This window comes from Salvelinus namaycush, chromosome 21, assembly GCF_016432855.1.
Source record: "Salvelinus namaycush isolate Seneca chromosome 21, SaNama_1.0, whole genome shotgun sequence".
Taxonomy (NCBI): domain Eukaryota; kingdom Metazoa; phylum Chordata; class Actinopteri; order Salmoniformes; family Salmonidae; genus Salvelinus; species Salvelinus namaycush.
This window is the reverse complement of record NC_052327.1, coordinates 37,212,227-37,230,691: the sequence shown is the minus strand read 5'-3', so window position 1 is coordinate 37,230,691 and position 18,465 is coordinate 37,212,227. Positions and strand designations below refer to the sequence as shown.

Sequence of the window (18,465 nt, the reverse complement as noted above, 5' to 3'; positions counted from 1 at the left end):
GTTACAGTAGGTCTTATGTTACAGTAGGCCTTATGTTACAGTAAGCCTCATGTTACAGCATGCCTCATGTTACTGTAGGCCTCATGTTACAGTAGGCCTCGTGTTACAGCAGGCCTCATGTTACAGTCAGGCCTCATGTTAACAGTAGGTCTCATGTTACAGTAGGCCTCATGTTACAGCAGGTCGTATGTTACTGTAGGCCTCATGTTACAGTCAGTTCTCATGTTACAGTAAGCCTCATGTTACAGTAGGCCTCATGTTACAGAAGGCCTCATGTTACATTCAGGCCTCATGTTACAGCAGGCCTCATGTTACAGTAGTCCTCCCTTTACAGTAGGCCTCATGTTACATTTAGGCCTCATGTTACAGCAGGCCTAATGTTACAGTAGTCCTCATTTTACAGTAGGCCTCATGTTACAGTCAGGCCCCATGTTACAGCAGGTCTTTTGGTACAGTCAGGCCTCGTGTTACAGTAGGCCTCATGTTACAGTAGGCCTCATGTTACAGTAGGTCTTATGTTAAGGTCAGGCCTCGTGTTACAGCCAGGCCTCATGTTACAGTCAGGCCTCATGTTACAGTAGGCCTCATGTTACAGTCAGGCCTCATGTTACAGTAGGCCTCATGTTACAGTCAGGCCTCATGTTACAGTCAGGCCTCATGTTACAGTAGGCCTCATGTTACAGTCAAGCCTCATGTTACAGTAGACCTCATGTTACAGTAGACCTCATGTTACAGTAGACCTCATGTTACAGTAGACCTCATGTTACAGTAGGCCTCATGTAACAGTCAGGCCATATGTTATAGTTGGCCTCAAGTTACAGTCAAGCCTGATGTTACAGTCAGGCCTCATGTTACAGTAGGCCTCATGTTACAGTCAAGCCTCATGTTACAGTCAGGCCTCATGTTACAGTAGGCCTCATGTTACAGTAGGCCTCATGTTACAGTAGGCCTCATGTTACAGTAGGCCTCATGTTACAGTAGGCCTTGTGCGGTGCACATAGTATGGTGATACATGCACCAAAAACCTCTCTAATTCCACACAACATCATGGATGCCGTAAAAATGAAGGTCTATTATGTTCACTTATTGAGGTGATAACAGTGATATAATGTTACAAAATGCCCCCCTTTCAATTAGAGAAAGCACAACAGCAGTGAACGATGAAGGTATTTAGCTCTCACTAGAAAGAGATTTTAGCAGCATACATCACTGTTAGTGGCCATAAAAAATCCCTTCCTCTCACATTACTAGGCCTGGTCATGTTTGGGTTTAAATATTATTTTCCTCTGCAATTTACAGTGAGGAAAGAGCGGCTCAGTGATTCGGCAAGGTTAATTAGCAACAAGAATGGATCTTTGTTTTAATTCCACCGAGATGTTTAATTAAACCTCTCCACAAAGTGCAAATGTCAATGTAATCTCCTTACAACTAATGCTTTTTCTTTTATTCCCTCATACACAACTTAAGGTGTTGCTGTTTGTGTATCAAGCAATCATCATCATCCAAACCTCAAACAAAACGTGAGAAATTATTAAATCCTTACCTACTGTGTATTAAGGAGAAATTAATTATATCGAATCCAATTATTACCTCACACATTTAGTGCATATTGTATTGGATCAATGTGGAGCTATATACAGGGAGTACCAGTACCAGATCAATGTGGAGCTATATACAGGGAGTACCAGATCAATGTTAAGCTATATACAGGGAGTACCAGTACCAGATCAATGTGGAGCTATATACAGGCAGTACCAGTACCAGATCAATGTGGAGGTATATACAGGCACTACCAGTACCAGATCAATGTGGAGCTATATACAGGGAGTACCAGATCAATGTTAAGCTATATACAGGGAGTACCAGTACCAGATCAATGTGGAGCTATATACAGGGAGTACCAGATTAATGTGGAGCTATATACAGGGAGTACCAGTACCAGATCAATGTGGAGCTATATACAGGGAGTACCAGTACCAGATTTAATGTGGAGCTATATACAGGCAGTACCAATACCAGATCAATGTGGAGCTATATACAGGGAGTACCAGTACCAGATCAATGTGGAGCTATATACAGGGAGTACCAGTACCAGATCAATGTGGAGCTATATACAGGGAGTACCACTACCAGATCTATGTGGAGCTATATACAGGGAGTACCAGTACCAGATCAATGTGGAGCTATATACAGGGAGTACCAGTACCAGATCAATGTGGAGCTATATACAGAGAGTACCAGTACCAGATCAATGTGGAGCTATATACAGGCAGTACCAGTACCAGTACCAGATCAATATGGAGCTATATACAGGGAGTACCAGATCAATGTGGAGCTATATACAGGCAGTACCAGTACCAGATCAATGTGGAGCTATATACAGGCAGTACCAGTACCAGATCAATGTGGAGGTATATACAGGCAGTACCAGTACCAGATCAATGTGGAGCTATATACAGGCAGTACCAGTACCAGATCAATGTGGAGCTATATACAGGGAGTACCAGTACCAGATCAATGTGGAGCTATATACAGGCAGTACCAGTACCAGATCAATGTGGAGCTATATACAGGGAGTACCAGTACCAGATCAATGTGGAGCTATATACAGGGAGTACCAGTACCAGATCAATGTGGAGGTATATACAGGCAGTACCAGTACCAGATCAATGTGGAGCTATATACAGGCAGTACCAGTACCAGATCAATGTGGAGCTATATACAGGGAGTACCAGTACCAGATCAATATAGAGCTATATACAGGGAGTACCAGATCAATGTGGAGCTATATACAAGCAGTACCAATACCAGATCAATGTGGAGCTATATACAGGGAGTACCAGTACCAGATCAATGTGGAGCTATATACAGGGAGTACCAGTACCAGATCAATGTGGAGGTATATACAGGCAGTACCAGTACCAGATCAATGTGGAGCTATATACAGGGAGTACCAGATCAATATGGAGCTATATACAGGGAGTACCAGATCAATATGGAGCTATATACAGGGAGTACCAGTACCAGATCAATGTGCAGCTATATACAGGGAGTACCAGATCAATGTGGAGCTATATACAGGGAGTACCAGTACCAGATCAATGTGCAGCTATATACAGGGAGTACCAGTACCAGATCAATGTGCAGCTATATACAGGCAGTACCAATACCAGATCAATGTGGAGCTATATACAGGGAGTACCAGTACCAGATCAATGTGGAGCTATATACAGGGAGTACCAGTACCAGATCAATGTGGAGCTATATACAGGGAGTAACAGTACCAGATCAATGTGGAGCTATATACAGGGAGTACCAGTACCAGATCAATGTGGAGCTATATACAGGCAGTACCAATACCAGATCAATGTGGAGCTATATACAGGGAGTACCAGTACCAGATCAATGTGGAGCTATATACAGGGAGTACCACTACCAGATCAATGTGGAGCTATATACAGGGAGTACCAGTACCAGATCAATGTGGAGCTATATACAGAGAGTACCAGTACCAGATCAATGTGGAGCTATATACAGGCAGTACCAGTACCAGTACCAGATCAATATGGAGCTATATACAGGGAGTACCAGATCAATGTGGAGCTATATACAGGCAGTACCAGTACCAGATCAATGTGGAGCTATATACAGGCAGTACCAGTACCAGATCAATGTGGAGGTATATACAGGCAGTACCAGTACCAGATCAATGTGGAGCTATATACAGGCAGTACCAGTACCAGATCAATGTGGAGCTATATACAGGGAGTACCAGTACCAGATCAATGTGGAGCTATATACAGGCAGTACCAGTACCAGATCAATGTGGAGCTATATACAGGGAGTACCAGTACCAGATCAATGTGGAGCTATATACAGGGAGTACCAGTACAAGATCAATGTGGAGGTATATACAGGCAGTACCAGTACCAGATCAATGTGGAGCTATATACAGGCAGTACCAGTACCAGATCAATGTGGAGCTATATACAGGGAGTACCAGTACCAGATCAATGTGGAGCTATATACAGGGAGTACCAGTACCAGATCAATGTGGAGCTATATACAGGGAGTACCAGTACCAGATCAATGTGGAGCTATATACAGGGAGTACCAGATCAATGTGGAGCTATATACAAGCAGTACCAATACCAGATCAATGTGGAGCTATATACAGGGAGTACCAGTACCAGATCAATGTGGAGCTATGTACAGGCAGTACCAGATCAATGTGGAGCTATATACAGGGAGTACCAGTAGCAGATCAATGTGGAGCTATATACAGGGAGTACCAGATCAATATGGAGCTATATACAGGGAGTACCAGATCAATATGGAGCTATATACAGGCAGTACCAGTACCAGATCAATGTGGAGCTATATACAGGGAGTACCAGTACCAGATCAATGTGGAGCTATGTACAGGCAGTACCAGATCAATGTGGAGCTATATACAGGGAGTAGCAGTACCAGATCAATGTGGAGCTATATACAGAGAGTACCAGATCAATATGGAGCTATATACAGGGAGTACCAGATCAATATGGAGCTATGTACAGGCAGTACCAGATCAATGTGGAGCTATATACAGGGAGTACCAGTACCAGATCAATGTGGAGCTATATACAGGGAGTACCAGATCAATATGGAGCTATATACAGGGAGTACCAGATCAATATGGAGCTATATACAGGCAGTACCAGTACCAGATCAATGTGGAGCTATATACAGGGAGTACCAGATCAATGTGGAGCTATATACAGGCAGTACCAGATCAATGTGGAGCTATATACAGGCAGTACCAGATCAATGTGGAGCTATATACAGGCAGTACCAGATCAATGTGGAGCTATATACAGGCAGTACCAGATCAATGTGGAGCTATATACAGGGAGTACCAGTATCAGATCAATGTGGAGCTATGTACAGGCAGTACCAGATCAATGTGGAGCTATGTACAGGCGGTACCAGTACCAAATCAATGTGGAGCTATATACAGGCAGTACTAGTACCAGATCAATGTGCGCTGGTACACAGTATTTGAGGAACTGTATATATGTACATGAAGGCAGGGTAAAGTGACTAGGCATCAGGATAGACAATAAAGAACAGTAGCAGCAGCATATGATGAGTGTGAAAGTGTGTGTGTGTATGCGTGCGTATGCGTGTGTATGTGTGTGTGTGTGTGTGTGTATGCGTGTGTGTGTGTGTGTGTGTGTATGCATTTGTGTGTTATGTGCGTTTGTGCATATGTAGGGCAGCCCCTGAATTGACTCTTATCAACACCCTATGCAAAAGGTTTTATTGTCTTCTCAGGACTTCAGCATTCACTGTGTTGCTTTTGCCAACCCCCATTGTTACACCTCTGGGTAAAATCAAATCAAATCACATTTTATTTGTTACACGCGCTGAATACAACAGGTGTAGATCTTACCGTGAAATGCTTATTTAAGAGCCCTTAACCAACAATGCAGTTCAAGAAATAGAGTTATATTTATTTACTAAATAAACTAAAGTAAAAAATAACATAAAAAGTAACACAATAAAATAACAATAATGAGGCTATATAGCAGCGGTTCTGTTGTCTTGATAGGTCTGTAGGTATGATATCTGATTGCAGGTTAACTTTACAGTAATTGTATAGGTCAACAACTCAGATGTTGTAAAGCGGTCTCAGATTCATTGTCTCTTTCTTGTTTGATGCCATTCCATTAACTAGTTCTAGCCATTATGATGAGCCTTCCTCACTGCTCAACTATAGTCTCTTGTATATTTCCACTAGATGTTGGAACATTGCTGAGGGGACTTGCTTCCATTCAGCCAAGAGCACCAGTGAGGTTGGACGATAATGCCTGGCTCACAGTCGGCGTTCCAATTCATTCCAAAGGTGTTCGATGGGGTTGAGGTCAGGGCTCTGTGCAAGCCAGTCAGGTTCCTCTACACCGATCTCGACAAACCATTTCTGTATGGACCTTGCATTGTGCACGGGTGCATTGTCATGCTGAAACAGGAACGGGCCTTTCTCAAACTGTTGCCACAAAGTTGGAGGCATAGAATCATCTAGAATGTCATTGTATGCTGTAGGGTTAAGATTTCCCTTTACTGGAACTAAGGGGCCTAGCCCGAACAATGAAAAACAGCCCCAGACCATTATTCCTCCTCCACCAAACTTTACAGTTGACACTATGCATTGGGGCATGTAGCGTTTTCTTGGCATCCGCCAAACCCAGATTTGTCTGTAAGACTGCCAGATGGTGAAGCATGATTCCTCATTCCAGAGAAAGTGTTTCCACTGCTCCAGTGTCCAATGGCGGTGAGCTTTACACCACGCCAGCTGACGCTTGGCATTGGGCTGCTCGGCCATGGGAACCCATTTTATTACACTCCTGACGAAGCAGCTTGGAACTTGGTAGTGAGTGTTGAAACCGAGGAGAGACTATTTTTACGTGCTGCGTTTCAGCACTCAGCGGTCCCGTTCTGTGAGCTTGCGTCGCCAACCACTTCGCAGCTGAGCCATTGTTGCTCCTAGATGTTTCCACTTCACAATAACAGCACTTACAATTGACCGGGGCAGCTCTAGCAGGGCAGAAATTTGACAAACTGACTTGTTGGAAAGATGGCATCCTATGGCGGTGCAACGTTGAAAGTCAATGAGCTCTTTAGTAAGGCCATTCTACTGCCAATGTTTGTCTATGGAGATTGCATGGTTGTGTGCTCGATTTTATACACCTGTTAGCTACGGGTGTGGCAGAAATAGCTGAATCCCCTAATTTGAAGGGGTGTCCTCATACTTTTGTATATACAGTGCCTTTGGAAAGTATTCAGACCCCTTGACTTTTTCCACATTTTATTACGTTACAGCCTTATTCTAAAATGTATTAAATTAATAAAAATCCTCAGCAATCTACACACAATACCCCATAATGACAGGTCTTTACACATTTTTGCAAATGTATTAAACATAAAAAACATAAAAAAACTTAAAACCATAAGTTTTAAGACGCTTTGCTATGAGACTCGAAATTGAGCTCAAGTGCATCCTGTTTCCATTGATCATCCTTGAGATGGTTATACAACTTGATTGGAGTCCACCTGTGGTAAATTCAATTGATTGGACATGATTTGGAAAGGCACACACCTGTCTACATAAGGTCCCACAGTTGACAGTGCATGTAAGAGCAAAAACCAAGCCATGAGGTCGAAGGAATTGTCCGTAGAGCTCAGAGACAGGAATGTGTCGAGGCACAGATCTGGGGAACGGTATCAAAACATTTCTGCAGCATTGAAGGTCCCCAAGAACACAGTGGCCTCTATCATTCTTAAATGGAAGAAGTTTGGAACCACCAAGGCTTTTCCTAGAGCTGGCCGCCCGGCCAAACTGAGCAATCGAAGGGCCTTGGTCAGGGAGGTGACCAAGAACCCGATGGTCACTCTGTTAGAGCTCTAGAGTTCTTCTGTGGAGAGGGGAGAAACCTTCCAGTAGGACAAGCATCTCTGCAGTACTCCACCCATCAGACCTTTATGGTAGAGTCTGCCAGACGGAAGCCATTCCTCAGTAAAAGCCAAGAGACAACCGACTTGGAGTTTGCCAAAAGGCACCTAAAGACTCTCAGACCATGAGAAACAAGATTCTCTGGTCTGATGAAACGAAGATTAAATTCTTTGGCCTGAATGTCAAGCGTCGCGTCGGGTGGAAACCTGGCACCATCCCTACGGTGAAGCATGGTTGTGGCAGCATCATGCTGTGGGGATATTTTTCTGTGGCAGGGAAGTCAGGATCGAGGGAAAGATGAACAGAGCAAAGTACAGAGAGAACCTTGATGAAAACCTGCCCCAGAGCGCTCAGGACCTCAGACTGGGGTGAAGGTTCACTTTCCAACATAACAACGACCCTAAGCACACAGCCAAGACAACGCAGGAGTGGCTTCAGGACAAGTCTCCTTGACTCCTTGACTGGCCCAACCAGAGCCCTCTGAATAGATTCCGAATGCACTGTACTAATGCAGTTTTTCAAGTCCCTCTGATAGGAGACTCTCGAACGAAGATCTCGATGTTCTCTTACGTCTCAGACTGCTGTGTTTTGCTAGCCCATGAAACGAAGGAATAGCGTCCGGTGTGAACAAGGGAACAGCTTCGTCGGAGTTGACGATGGATTTTAAGTCAAAATCGAGGTTAGTAACTGTCGATCTGGTGTCCAGAAGTGCTTGGAAATAAGATTGGCATTGTGATAATAGTATGAACTTTCTTTACAAAATATAAGTTGACTGAGAACACATTCTCATTTACATTTTTACATTTACATTTTAGTCATTTAGCAGACGCTCTTATCCAGAGCGACTTACAGTAGAGTGCATACATTTTACATACTGAGACAAGGATATCCCTACCGGCCAAACCCTCCCTAACCCGGACGACGCTATGCCAATTGTGCGTCGCCCCACGGACCTCCCGGTTGCGGCCGGCTGCGACAGAGCCTGGGTGCGAACCCAGCCCAGCCTGGGCGCGAACCCAGAGACTCTGGTGGCGCAGCTAGCACTGCGATGCAGTGCCCTAGACCACTGCGCCACCCGGGAGGTCATTTACAGCAATGACCTGGGGAATAGTTACAGGGGAGAGGAGGCAATGTCCCCAATCACTGTCCTGGGATGTTTTTTTTTTTAGACCAGAGGAAAGAGTCCCTCTTTTTTTTTTTACCCCCTTTTTTCTCCCCAATTTCATGGTATCCAATTGGTAGTAGTTACAGTCTTGTTTCATCGCTGCAACTCCTGTACGGACTCGGGAGAGGCGAAGGTCGAGAGCCGTGCGTCCTCCGAAACACAACCCAACTGCTTCTTGACACAATGCACATCCGACCCAGAAGCCAGCCGCATCAATGTGTAGGAGGAAACACCGTACACCTGGCGACCTGGCATGCACTGCACCCGTCACAACACAGGAGTTGCTAGTGCACGATGAGACAAGGATATCTCTGCCGGCCAAACACTCCCTAACCCGGACGACGCTGGGCCAATTGTGCACCGCCCCATGACCACTGCGCCACCCGGGAGGCCGAAAAAGTGCCTCTTACTGACCCTCCAGCACCACTTCCAGCATTATCTGGTCTCCCATCCAGGATCAATCCTGCTTAGCTTCAGAGGCAAGAGGTTAGCCTACATTTTCCTATGCATTGTGGATTAGCCAGCAGCATACCACCCTGCATCCCACTGCTGGCTAATCCACAATGCATAGGAAAATGTAGGCTAACCTCTCAAAACTATTTAGACTGTTTTGATCAGACAGCCTACTACAGAGTACCACTTTCAGTAAAACTGAGCTGGTGCCAAAAAAGCTCATTCCCTTCCTGCTAATAGAGGTGGCCTCTGTCAACAGCTTCTCTGAATAATGGAAAACACAGGTTGAGTCGTAAATGACACACTATTTCCTATATAGTGCACTACTTTTGACCAGAGCCCCCTGGTCAAAGGTAGTACACTATGTATTTAATAGGATTCCATTTGGGATGCGTCCCCAGACCGCGGTGGCCTGTGCTTGTCTTAATTAGAGTTGAACCTGACAGCAGACTGTTTTCCAAGAACTTCACTCTTCTCTCCTCTAGACTAACTCATTCCAATTATTCCAAATCGAGTCATCTGTCTCGACTGGAGGAATGGAGGGACCCGGAAGTTTGGGCAAATGCCAGATGGGCTGCTCCATCTTTAGCCCTGTGAACCCATCTAAATTGATATGTGTTGTGTACAGAATGACCATTATTTGGCTACTACTAACAATGGACCAGAAAAAATAATGATAAATAAATAAATAAATAAAAATGGACCAGTGTGTTAGAAATGCCTCGGCTAATTTCTGGACCCAGTCTGCCCCTGGAAGCATCCGCAGACAGCTGGGGGAACAACCTTGGCCAACTGTGTGGCATGTTCTTGGCTCCTGTTCCATTCAAATGATCAGCTATGGGAGGCATACAACCACCCGCACGCACGCACACACACCCACACCCGTACGCACGCACGCAAACACACCGCCCGCCCGCACACGCTCGCTAGCCTGCCCACCCACCCACCCACACACGCGCACAAGGTGAGCTATTCATGTCTCACTTATTCATATTTCACTCTCACAATGTCTGTGGGGTGTGGAGGTGTAAACCATTTGAAAGGTTAATTATCACAGCAATTCACAGTAATTCCCGGCAATTCACAGCAATCCCCATCAATTCTCAGCAATTCCCAGCAATTCCCAGCAATTCCCAATAATTCCCCAGGGAGATTGTCTTGATCCTATTCCAACTGTATCCTCTCTAGCCGGTGTGACTTATTGACTATGCAGACACAGATGTTGATGTTTTCCCCCGCATGTTATTGTAGCTAGAACTTGTGTTTACATTCAATTATGAACAGCTAGACGGTATGTGCTCTGCAGCAATGCTTACTGCCTAGGCTTCCGTTTAATGATTCAGTCTTTCGCAGGGCAGCAGGTAGCCTAGCGGTTAAGAGCATTGGGTGGTTAACCAAATGGTTGCTGGTTCAAATCCCTGAGTTGACAAGATGAAACATCTATTGATGTGCCCTTGAGCAAGGCACTTAACTCTAATTGCTCCTGTAAGTCGCTCTAGATAACACGGTCTACTAAAATGTGAATTGGCACGCGTGTGCAGATGTGAAATGTTTATACTCAATGTCATACCTTGGGCTATCAGTAAGCCTCCCTCTCAAACTTGCTGGATTGATAACGGACCTTTAGCCTTGAGCTGCCTCCCAAAGGGCACCCTATGGGCCATGGTCAAATGTAGTGCACTATATAGGGAATAGGGTGCCATAGACAAAAACACCATGTCTTCGTCCATCTCTGCTTAATAATTTGTAGTCTTTGCATATACCTGAGCCAAGGCACTACTCAGGTTCCTAGGCTTAGCTAGTCAATTTCAGAAATAGTCAGTTGTGGAGTCACTCTGCATTACTGAAGACAAAGAGTGATTTAGCATAGAGGAGACTGGACAGTCCTGTATGTGTGTCTCCTCGACACATATGGAGAGCTTATTACTAATGCTCACCAGGGTGGATTGAAGAGCACAGGCCCATCTCCGCTCAACCACACACTCACCCCGCAGACATTTTCCAATGCTTGAGCACACATGCTGATTGAAACCGAAGTTGCGTTGAACACACAAAGATGAAACTGATTTAGCTAAAGCCAACCATAATCTCACTTTTGGCAGTATAGGAGTTAGGATGAAATTGCTTGGAGGGGACGAGTGAGAGAAAATCCTATTTCAAATGCAGATGTCTGGGTTCAAGCAAATTGAGCAAGAGAGAAAAAACAGAAGCGTTGAGGCCGGGGGACTGAGAGGAGAGGGGATCAGAGGAGAGAGGAAAGGGGGAGGAGAGGAGAGCAAAGAGGGGGATGAGAATAGGAAAAAGGTACAGGTAGAGAGGTACAGGTTGAGAGGTACAGGTTGAGAGGTACAGGTAGAGAGGTACAGGTAGAGAGGTACAAGTAGTTAGGTACAGGTAGAGAGGTACAAGTAGAGAGGTACAGGTAGAGAGGTACAAGTAGTTAGGTACAGGTAGAGAGGTACAAGTAGAGAGGTACAGGTAGAGAGGTACAGGTAGAGAGGTACAGGTAGAGAGGTACAGGTAGAGAGGTACAAGTAGAGAGGTACAGGTAGAGAGGTACAAGTAGAGAGGTACAGGTAGAGAGGTACAGGTAGAGAGGTACAGGTAGAGAGGTACAGGTAGAGAGGTACAGGTTGAGAGGTACAGGTAGAGAGGTACAAGTAGGGAGGTACAAGTAGAGAGGTACAGGTAGAGAGGTACAGGTAGAGAGGTACAGGTAGAGAGGTACAGGTTGAGAGGTACAGGTAGAGAGGTACAAGTAGGGAGGTACAAGTAGAGAGGTACAGGTAGAGAGGTACAGGTAGAGAGGTACAGGTTGAGAGGTACAGGTTGAGAGGTACAGGTAGAGAGGTACAAGTAGAGAGGTACAGGTTGAGAGGTACAGGTAGAGAGGTACAGGTAGAGAGGTACAGGTAGAGAGGTACAGGTAGAGAGGTACAGGTAGAGAGGTACAGGTAGAGAGGTACAGGTAGAGAGGTACAGGTAGAGAGGTACAGGTAGAGAGGTACAGGTAGAGAGGTACAAGTAGAGAGGTACAGGTAGAGAGGTACAAGTAGGGAGGTACAGGTAGAGAGGTACAGGTAGAGAGGTACAGGTAGGGAGGTACAGGTAGAGAGGTACAGGTAGAGAGGTACAAGTAGAGAGGTACAGGTAGAGAGGTACAAGTAGAGAGGTACAGGTTGAGAGGTACAGGTAGAGAGGTACAGGTAGAGAGGTACAGGTTGAGAGGTACAGGTAGAGAGGTACAGGTAGAGAGGTACAAGTAGAGAGGTACAGGTAGAGAGGTACAGGTAGAGAGGTACAGGTAGAGAGGTACAGGTAGAGAGGTACAGGTTGAGAGGTACAGGTAGAGAGGTACAAGTAGGGAGGTACAAGTAGAGAGGTACAGGTAGAGAGGTACAAGTAGAGAGGTACAGGTAGAGAGGTACAGGTAGAGAGGTACAGGTAGAGAGGTACAGGTAGAGAGGTACAGGTTGAGAGGTACAGGTAGAGAGGTACAGGTAGGGAGGTACAAGTAGAGAGGTACAGGTAGAGAGGTACGGGTAGAGAGGTACAGGTTGAGAGGTACAGGTAGAGAGGTACAGGTAGAGAGGTACAAGTAGAGAGGTACAGGTTGAGAGGTACAGGTAGAGAGGTACAGGTAGAGAGGTACAGGTAGAGAGGTACAGGTAGAGAGGTACAGGTAGAGAGGTACAGGTAGAGAGGTACAAGTAGAGAGGTACAGGTTGAGAGGTACAGGTAGAGAGGTACAGGTAGAGAGGTACAGGTAGAGAGGTACAGGTTGAGAGGTACAGGTAGAGAGGTACAAGTAGAGAGGTACAGGTAGAGAGGTACAAGTAGGGAGGTACAGGTAGAGAGGTACAGGTAGAGAGGTACAGGTAGGGAGGTACAGGTAGAGAGGTACAGGTAGAGAGGTACAAGTAGAGAGGTACAGGTAGAGGCCATGAGAGACCATGGGTGAAGGTACTAGAATAATAAGAAGATACTAGAATAGGTACACTTTCTTCAGCTATTAGTTGCTATGAGTTTTGAGTTTGAGCTACGAGTTTTTAGTTTGAGCTTTGAGTTTTATGGGCTATGAGTTTTGACCCATGAGCTATGAGTTTTGAGCTATGAGTTTGAACTAAGAGTTTTATGAGCTATGAGTTTTGACCTATGAGCTTTGAGCAATGCGTTTTGAGTTTTGAGCTATGAGTTTTGACCCATGAGCTATGAGTTTTGACCTATGAGCATACACATTTATTAGCTATACAGTAGGCACTATTACATTATTTTTCTGTTCTCTATGACAACTGGCTTTGTGTTCTGAACTGTCTGTCTGTTCTGGCTCGCAGCCATTCAGCTGCAGTCTAGGACTGGATCCTAAATGGAACCACATGCCTTATGTAGTGCACTATTTAAGGGGGTGCCATTTAGGACGCATTGAGCTCTGAGATCAGATCTAACCTCAATTGTTGGGACAAATTTTGACATCTCTGTTTTTTTTAAATGCAGCCAGACTGATGGAGTGATGCTGATAATGTCTCTTCTCATTCAGGCTGCATTAGCTCAATGATGTTGCCAGCCAGACCATGCTCATCTAATCCAATACTTACTTAGGCATACTAAGTTTCAGTTTTGCGTTGTTGTTTGTTATTGAGAGAGAGCGAGCAAGAGAAAGTAGAGAGACAGTGTGCGAGAGAGAAAAAAAAGAGAGAGGGGGAGAGAGAGAGAAAGAGAGAGTGACAGATAGAAAAAAGGTTACAGAAAAGAGGTTACAGAAGATATTGTATTTACACCTTGTGGTATTCACTCAGTTGTCACTAAAGCACGAACATTCTTTGCAGAGTAAATATCAATCAGATGTTCATTTTTTTGTACAGAAAGGCAGCCAGAAGAACAGAATATGAATTCAAATCCAACTGACTGGTGATTTAGATGGAACATGAATTATTATTCTGGCCCTTTAGTCTCTGCTATATAGGATAGTAATTTAATTTATTTCTCTCTCTCTCATTAGACCTTACCAATGCCTTGCATAAAATACCTGTCTTCATAGAGATTGTAACTCTCAGTATTTTACAAATGTATTAGAAAAGTTTCAAATAGCTTAGCATTTATAGAAAATACTCAAAATATTTTTAAAGAAAATACAAATACTTAAATAGGCATGTATTTGAACCCAGGTCTGTTCACTTACTTACAGTCACATGGATTATCTCAGACTGCAACATGTGCTTGCCAGGGGCTGTGGGTGGGAGGGTTGATAGAGGGATGTAGATGAGGTTTAGGGTGGTCCAGAACGCGCGGGCACTTATTGGCACACCTCACACACAGCCAAACCACCAACCTATAGCCTAAACCACAACATGCGCATTAGTCAAGGCAATCTGGAATAGCCTACACGTCGGTGCGGTGGCGGCGGGTTTAGCGAAGGCTGCGGCTGCAGCATCATTCTCTAATCTGTTCTGCCCTGTGTCTTGGAGTTTCATGTTCTTCTGCCTTGCAACTTTGATTTATTTATCTTATCACGATCTCATCCTTGTAAAACACGGACTGATTCTGATTATTCTACATGTGGGAGCAGTTCCTGTCGTTTTGCTATTCCGACGCACGAGGGAAGAAGACGGGACAGCTGCCGTTCGATAATGTTTAGTCCGAAAAAATCAGATTTTTGTGACGACACGTTTTGAACCGTCACATTGCTTTTCTATTGTTTTTCACGGACACCTTTTATTTCCCCACTATGAATGTATGTGGTAAGAAAGTAGTTTATTGGAATCTTTTGGGTTTATGCATTTTATTTATGTTTAAAATGTGTTTTGTGTGTATTAAGAAGAATAATATGACCGTTATTTGGTCATTTCAAATATGAAAAGTGTTATTGAGGCTATGCCTAGACCATTTGTGTAGGCTAATCATCTTCGAATGAAAGCGTATTCTGTTGCACTGCGGTAAATCACAGATCTCATCGCGCTGTCTGTCGTCAATTGTTCGTTGTCACATCTATCCCTTGCCAGATGTAGCGTTGCCAGAGAAATTACAAGACGCTTTTCTACAGGTGCCGCCAGCCTTTTGTCACGATGAGTGACTGAAAGAAATTCAGACAGGTTTTTGCATTAGTCTGATTTCAATCACTGATTTCCTTAGTTTTTATTCAAGGGGAAAATAAAATACCAAACATTTACAAAGTAGCATAACATGTTTATTTTGGACACATTTTAGGATTTTAGATGTTGTGTATCTTATATTCTCATCAGAAGAAAGCCACCAGTATTGACGAACAACTGCTAGCTACGTTAATTTGTGTTTTAGATAACAACATTTTTAACTTGAAAGCCATTTTTCTTATCTGTGGAGTATAGATAATATTAGTCGAATAGAGAATACCATACAGTATAAGTATATAGATGTAAAATATAGGCTCAAATGTATCCTTGACATAAACAATTGATTGTATTTTAATCAATTATGTTTTATTGATTGTATTACTGCCACTGGAGATCTGAACATGGTGAAGCTATTTTATATAAATGGTATCTACATAAATATATTCATTATCGAAATTAGAATCTACATTATGGAATCTTAGGTCCTAGGAATCCTATAGTCTTTGATGTAGTATTTAATTGCGTTCTGTAATTTGGGGTTGCCTACAGCTCAAAGTACAGAAATGCTATGGAACAAAAAAAACAATAACAACTAAACATCCAAACTGGGTCTGTTTTATTGTGTTTGACGGTATTATATGAGGGTAAGGCCTTTATTACAGTTCAGTAAAACAACAGTAATAAAACAAATTGTAAGATCAACAAAGTAACTATCTAGGAAGATAAAGTATGGGTTTCAAAACACTAACTTTTTTGTTTCATAGTGAGACAGCTGTATAAGCTGTTTTGCTGCTTCTTTCTGTCGGTGTTTGTGGATTCTATACAGCATGAGTGTATCCCAATTATTTGGATTTTTTGCTCCACCAGGATCTGAACAGACTGCATCATCTATCTAAATGAATGAATTCAGCCATGCAATGTTCCTGGAAGGCTGTGATTCTGCTAGCCTTAGCGTCCATAGCGATCCAGTACACAGCCATCAGGACGTTCACAGCCAAGCCATTCCAGATGTGTCCAGTGACAATCTCCAACCCTCTGAACTGTGGCATGCTGGGGCAGGATGTGGTGGACTTGTCTTTTGACAAGCGGATCTGTGACGACTTTCTTTACTTCTCCTCCAATGTCTCCAGGAAGACCCATGTTCTCATCCTGGCCACGACCCGCAGCGGCAGCTCCTTTGTGGGTCAGCTGTTTAACCAGCACCAGGATGTGTTTTATCTGTTTGAGCCGCTCTACCACGTCCAGACCACCCTGCTCCCCCGCCTGTCCCACAGCAGGACGGCAGGCGACACCAGGGTGATGCTGGGGGCTAGCAGGGACCTGCTCCGGAGCCTCTACGACTGTGACCTTTACTTCCTGGAGAGCTACATCAAACCCCAGCCGGCCAATCACAGTACAGACAAGCTGTTCCGGAGGGGAGCCAGCAAGGCTCTGTGCTCCCTGCCTGTCTGCGACGCCTTCAGTCCTGGAGAGTTGAACATCGATGAAGGAGAGTGCGTCAAGAGGTGTGGCGGTCTCAACATGACGCTGGCGTCGGACGCTTGCCGGGAGCGGCGCCATGTGGCCATCAAGACGGTGAGGATACCGGAGGTGAGTGACCTCAGGGCTCTGGTGGAGGACCCTAGGCTCAACCTCAAGGTGATCCAGCTGGTCAGGGACCCCCGAGGGATCCTGGCCTCACGCATCGAGACCTTCAGGGACACCTATAGACTCTGGAGGATCTGGAGGGCCACTGGGAGGAGGCCCTACAACCTGGACCTCACCCAGCTTACCATGGTCTGTGAGGACTTCCTGGGATCTGTAACCACTGGGCTCAGCAAGCCCCCCTGGCTCAAAGGGAGGTATATGCTGGTCAGGTATGAGGACCTGGCCAAGAACCCTCTCCAGAAGACCAAGAAGATCTATGATTACTTGGGTCTGGTCATGGACAAGAACGTAGGAGACTGGATCCAGAACAACACTAGGGGAAGCAATGATCTGTCAGCCAAGCATAAATACGGCACTGTTCGGGACTCAGCGGCCAACGCAGAAAGCTGGAGGCTCAAATTGTCTTATGACATGGTTGATTACACACAGACTGTGTGTCAGCAAGTTCTACAGGAGCTGGGTTATAAGACTGTCAGTTCGCCCGAGGAGCTGAAAAATCTGTCTCTCACTCTCATCGAGGACAAAACTTTTGTACCTTTTTTGTAGAAAAGCAAGGGCCAATCACAACGCACAACTATTTTTGTTATATTTACATTGTTGCCTTCATTTCCTCTCAGATTTGCACTAAACCTCAGAAACCTTGACGACTCCTGTGGTAAGATTTAAGACATTCAGAACAGCACAAGAAACATCATTTGGGAATGCTGTTTTAGAGATTTTAGTATCAATGTTTTATCGATACTGAAGGGACACTAATGTCAGGTTAATTGACATGAACAACCTACAGTGAAGCACCATCCTACTTAAGATCCCTGAATGCTGACAGTTGCATTGACAAAAGTGAATGTTAATATTTGTACATCAAGAAAACTGGACCTACTGTACAATGTTGTTAGGGAATGTACCTAATCATACCCATAACTGATACATGCTGAGGTGTAGGCCTATGACAAAACCATGCAATATACATTTGAATGTTGCAGTCAATTTAAATGGTGTTGTTTAAATGTTACAGAGGGTAAGAATTAAGGAGTGGCGCTTTAATCGTGTTGATATAGTTTAACTGAGGGTTGTCAAATCCACCCTCACCAAAGGGTAATGAGTGCCGGACAACAGTGATTTTACAGAGGCTTCATCCCAAATGGCACCCTATTCCCTATCTAGTGCACTACTTTTGATCAGGTTCCATTGGGATTTGGTCAAAAGTAGTGCACTGTGTAGGGAATAGGGTGCCATTGCAGACGCAAACATAGTTTACCCTGATCATCCAAGTGTCAGCGAGGTGTTGGAAATGTTTAGTTCGACTTCCCGGCCAACTACTGACGATGTGGAGCAGGCAAGCAATCGGAGACAGCTGCAGTAGCTGATTAGTCTTATACAGGTAAGCTAGCTCTGGTCTTCACAACAGTATCAGGGTAGTGGAGTTTTCAATCTCTGGAAGGAATAGAATTGAATTGAATAGAATACAGTAGAATACAGAAACTGACCATTATGCTGTCACAATAAGTGAGGAAGGCCTTTGTTATTATCTATTTATTTATTTATTTTGAGTTATTACTTTACAAACATGTACTAAAATAACTTACATGAAACAGTGACAGGCTGGGAAATGACCTTAC

At 44.3% G+C, this 18,465-nt stretch overlaps 1 protein-coding gene across 1 annotated transcript; it reads left to right on the top strand.

The window, feature by feature from the left end:
- The first annotated feature begins 16,111 nt into the window (after positions 1-16,111).
- On the top strand, positions 16,112-17,392 carry LOC120066187 (carbohydrate sulfotransferase 1-like). The gene has a single exon (XM_039017374.1). The coding sequence runs from the start codon at positions 16,112-16,114 to the stop codon at positions 17,390-17,392; it is 1,281 nt and encodes a 426-aa protein (XP_038873302.1).
- Positions 17,393-18,465: the final 1,073 nt, after the last annotated feature.

Bases quoted from the DNA above. Each gene is read 5' to 3' on its own strand.
- LOC120066187 (XM_039017374.1), top strand. From the start codon at position 16,112: ATGCAATGTTCCTGGAAGGCTGTGATTCTGCTAGCCTTAGCGTCCATA.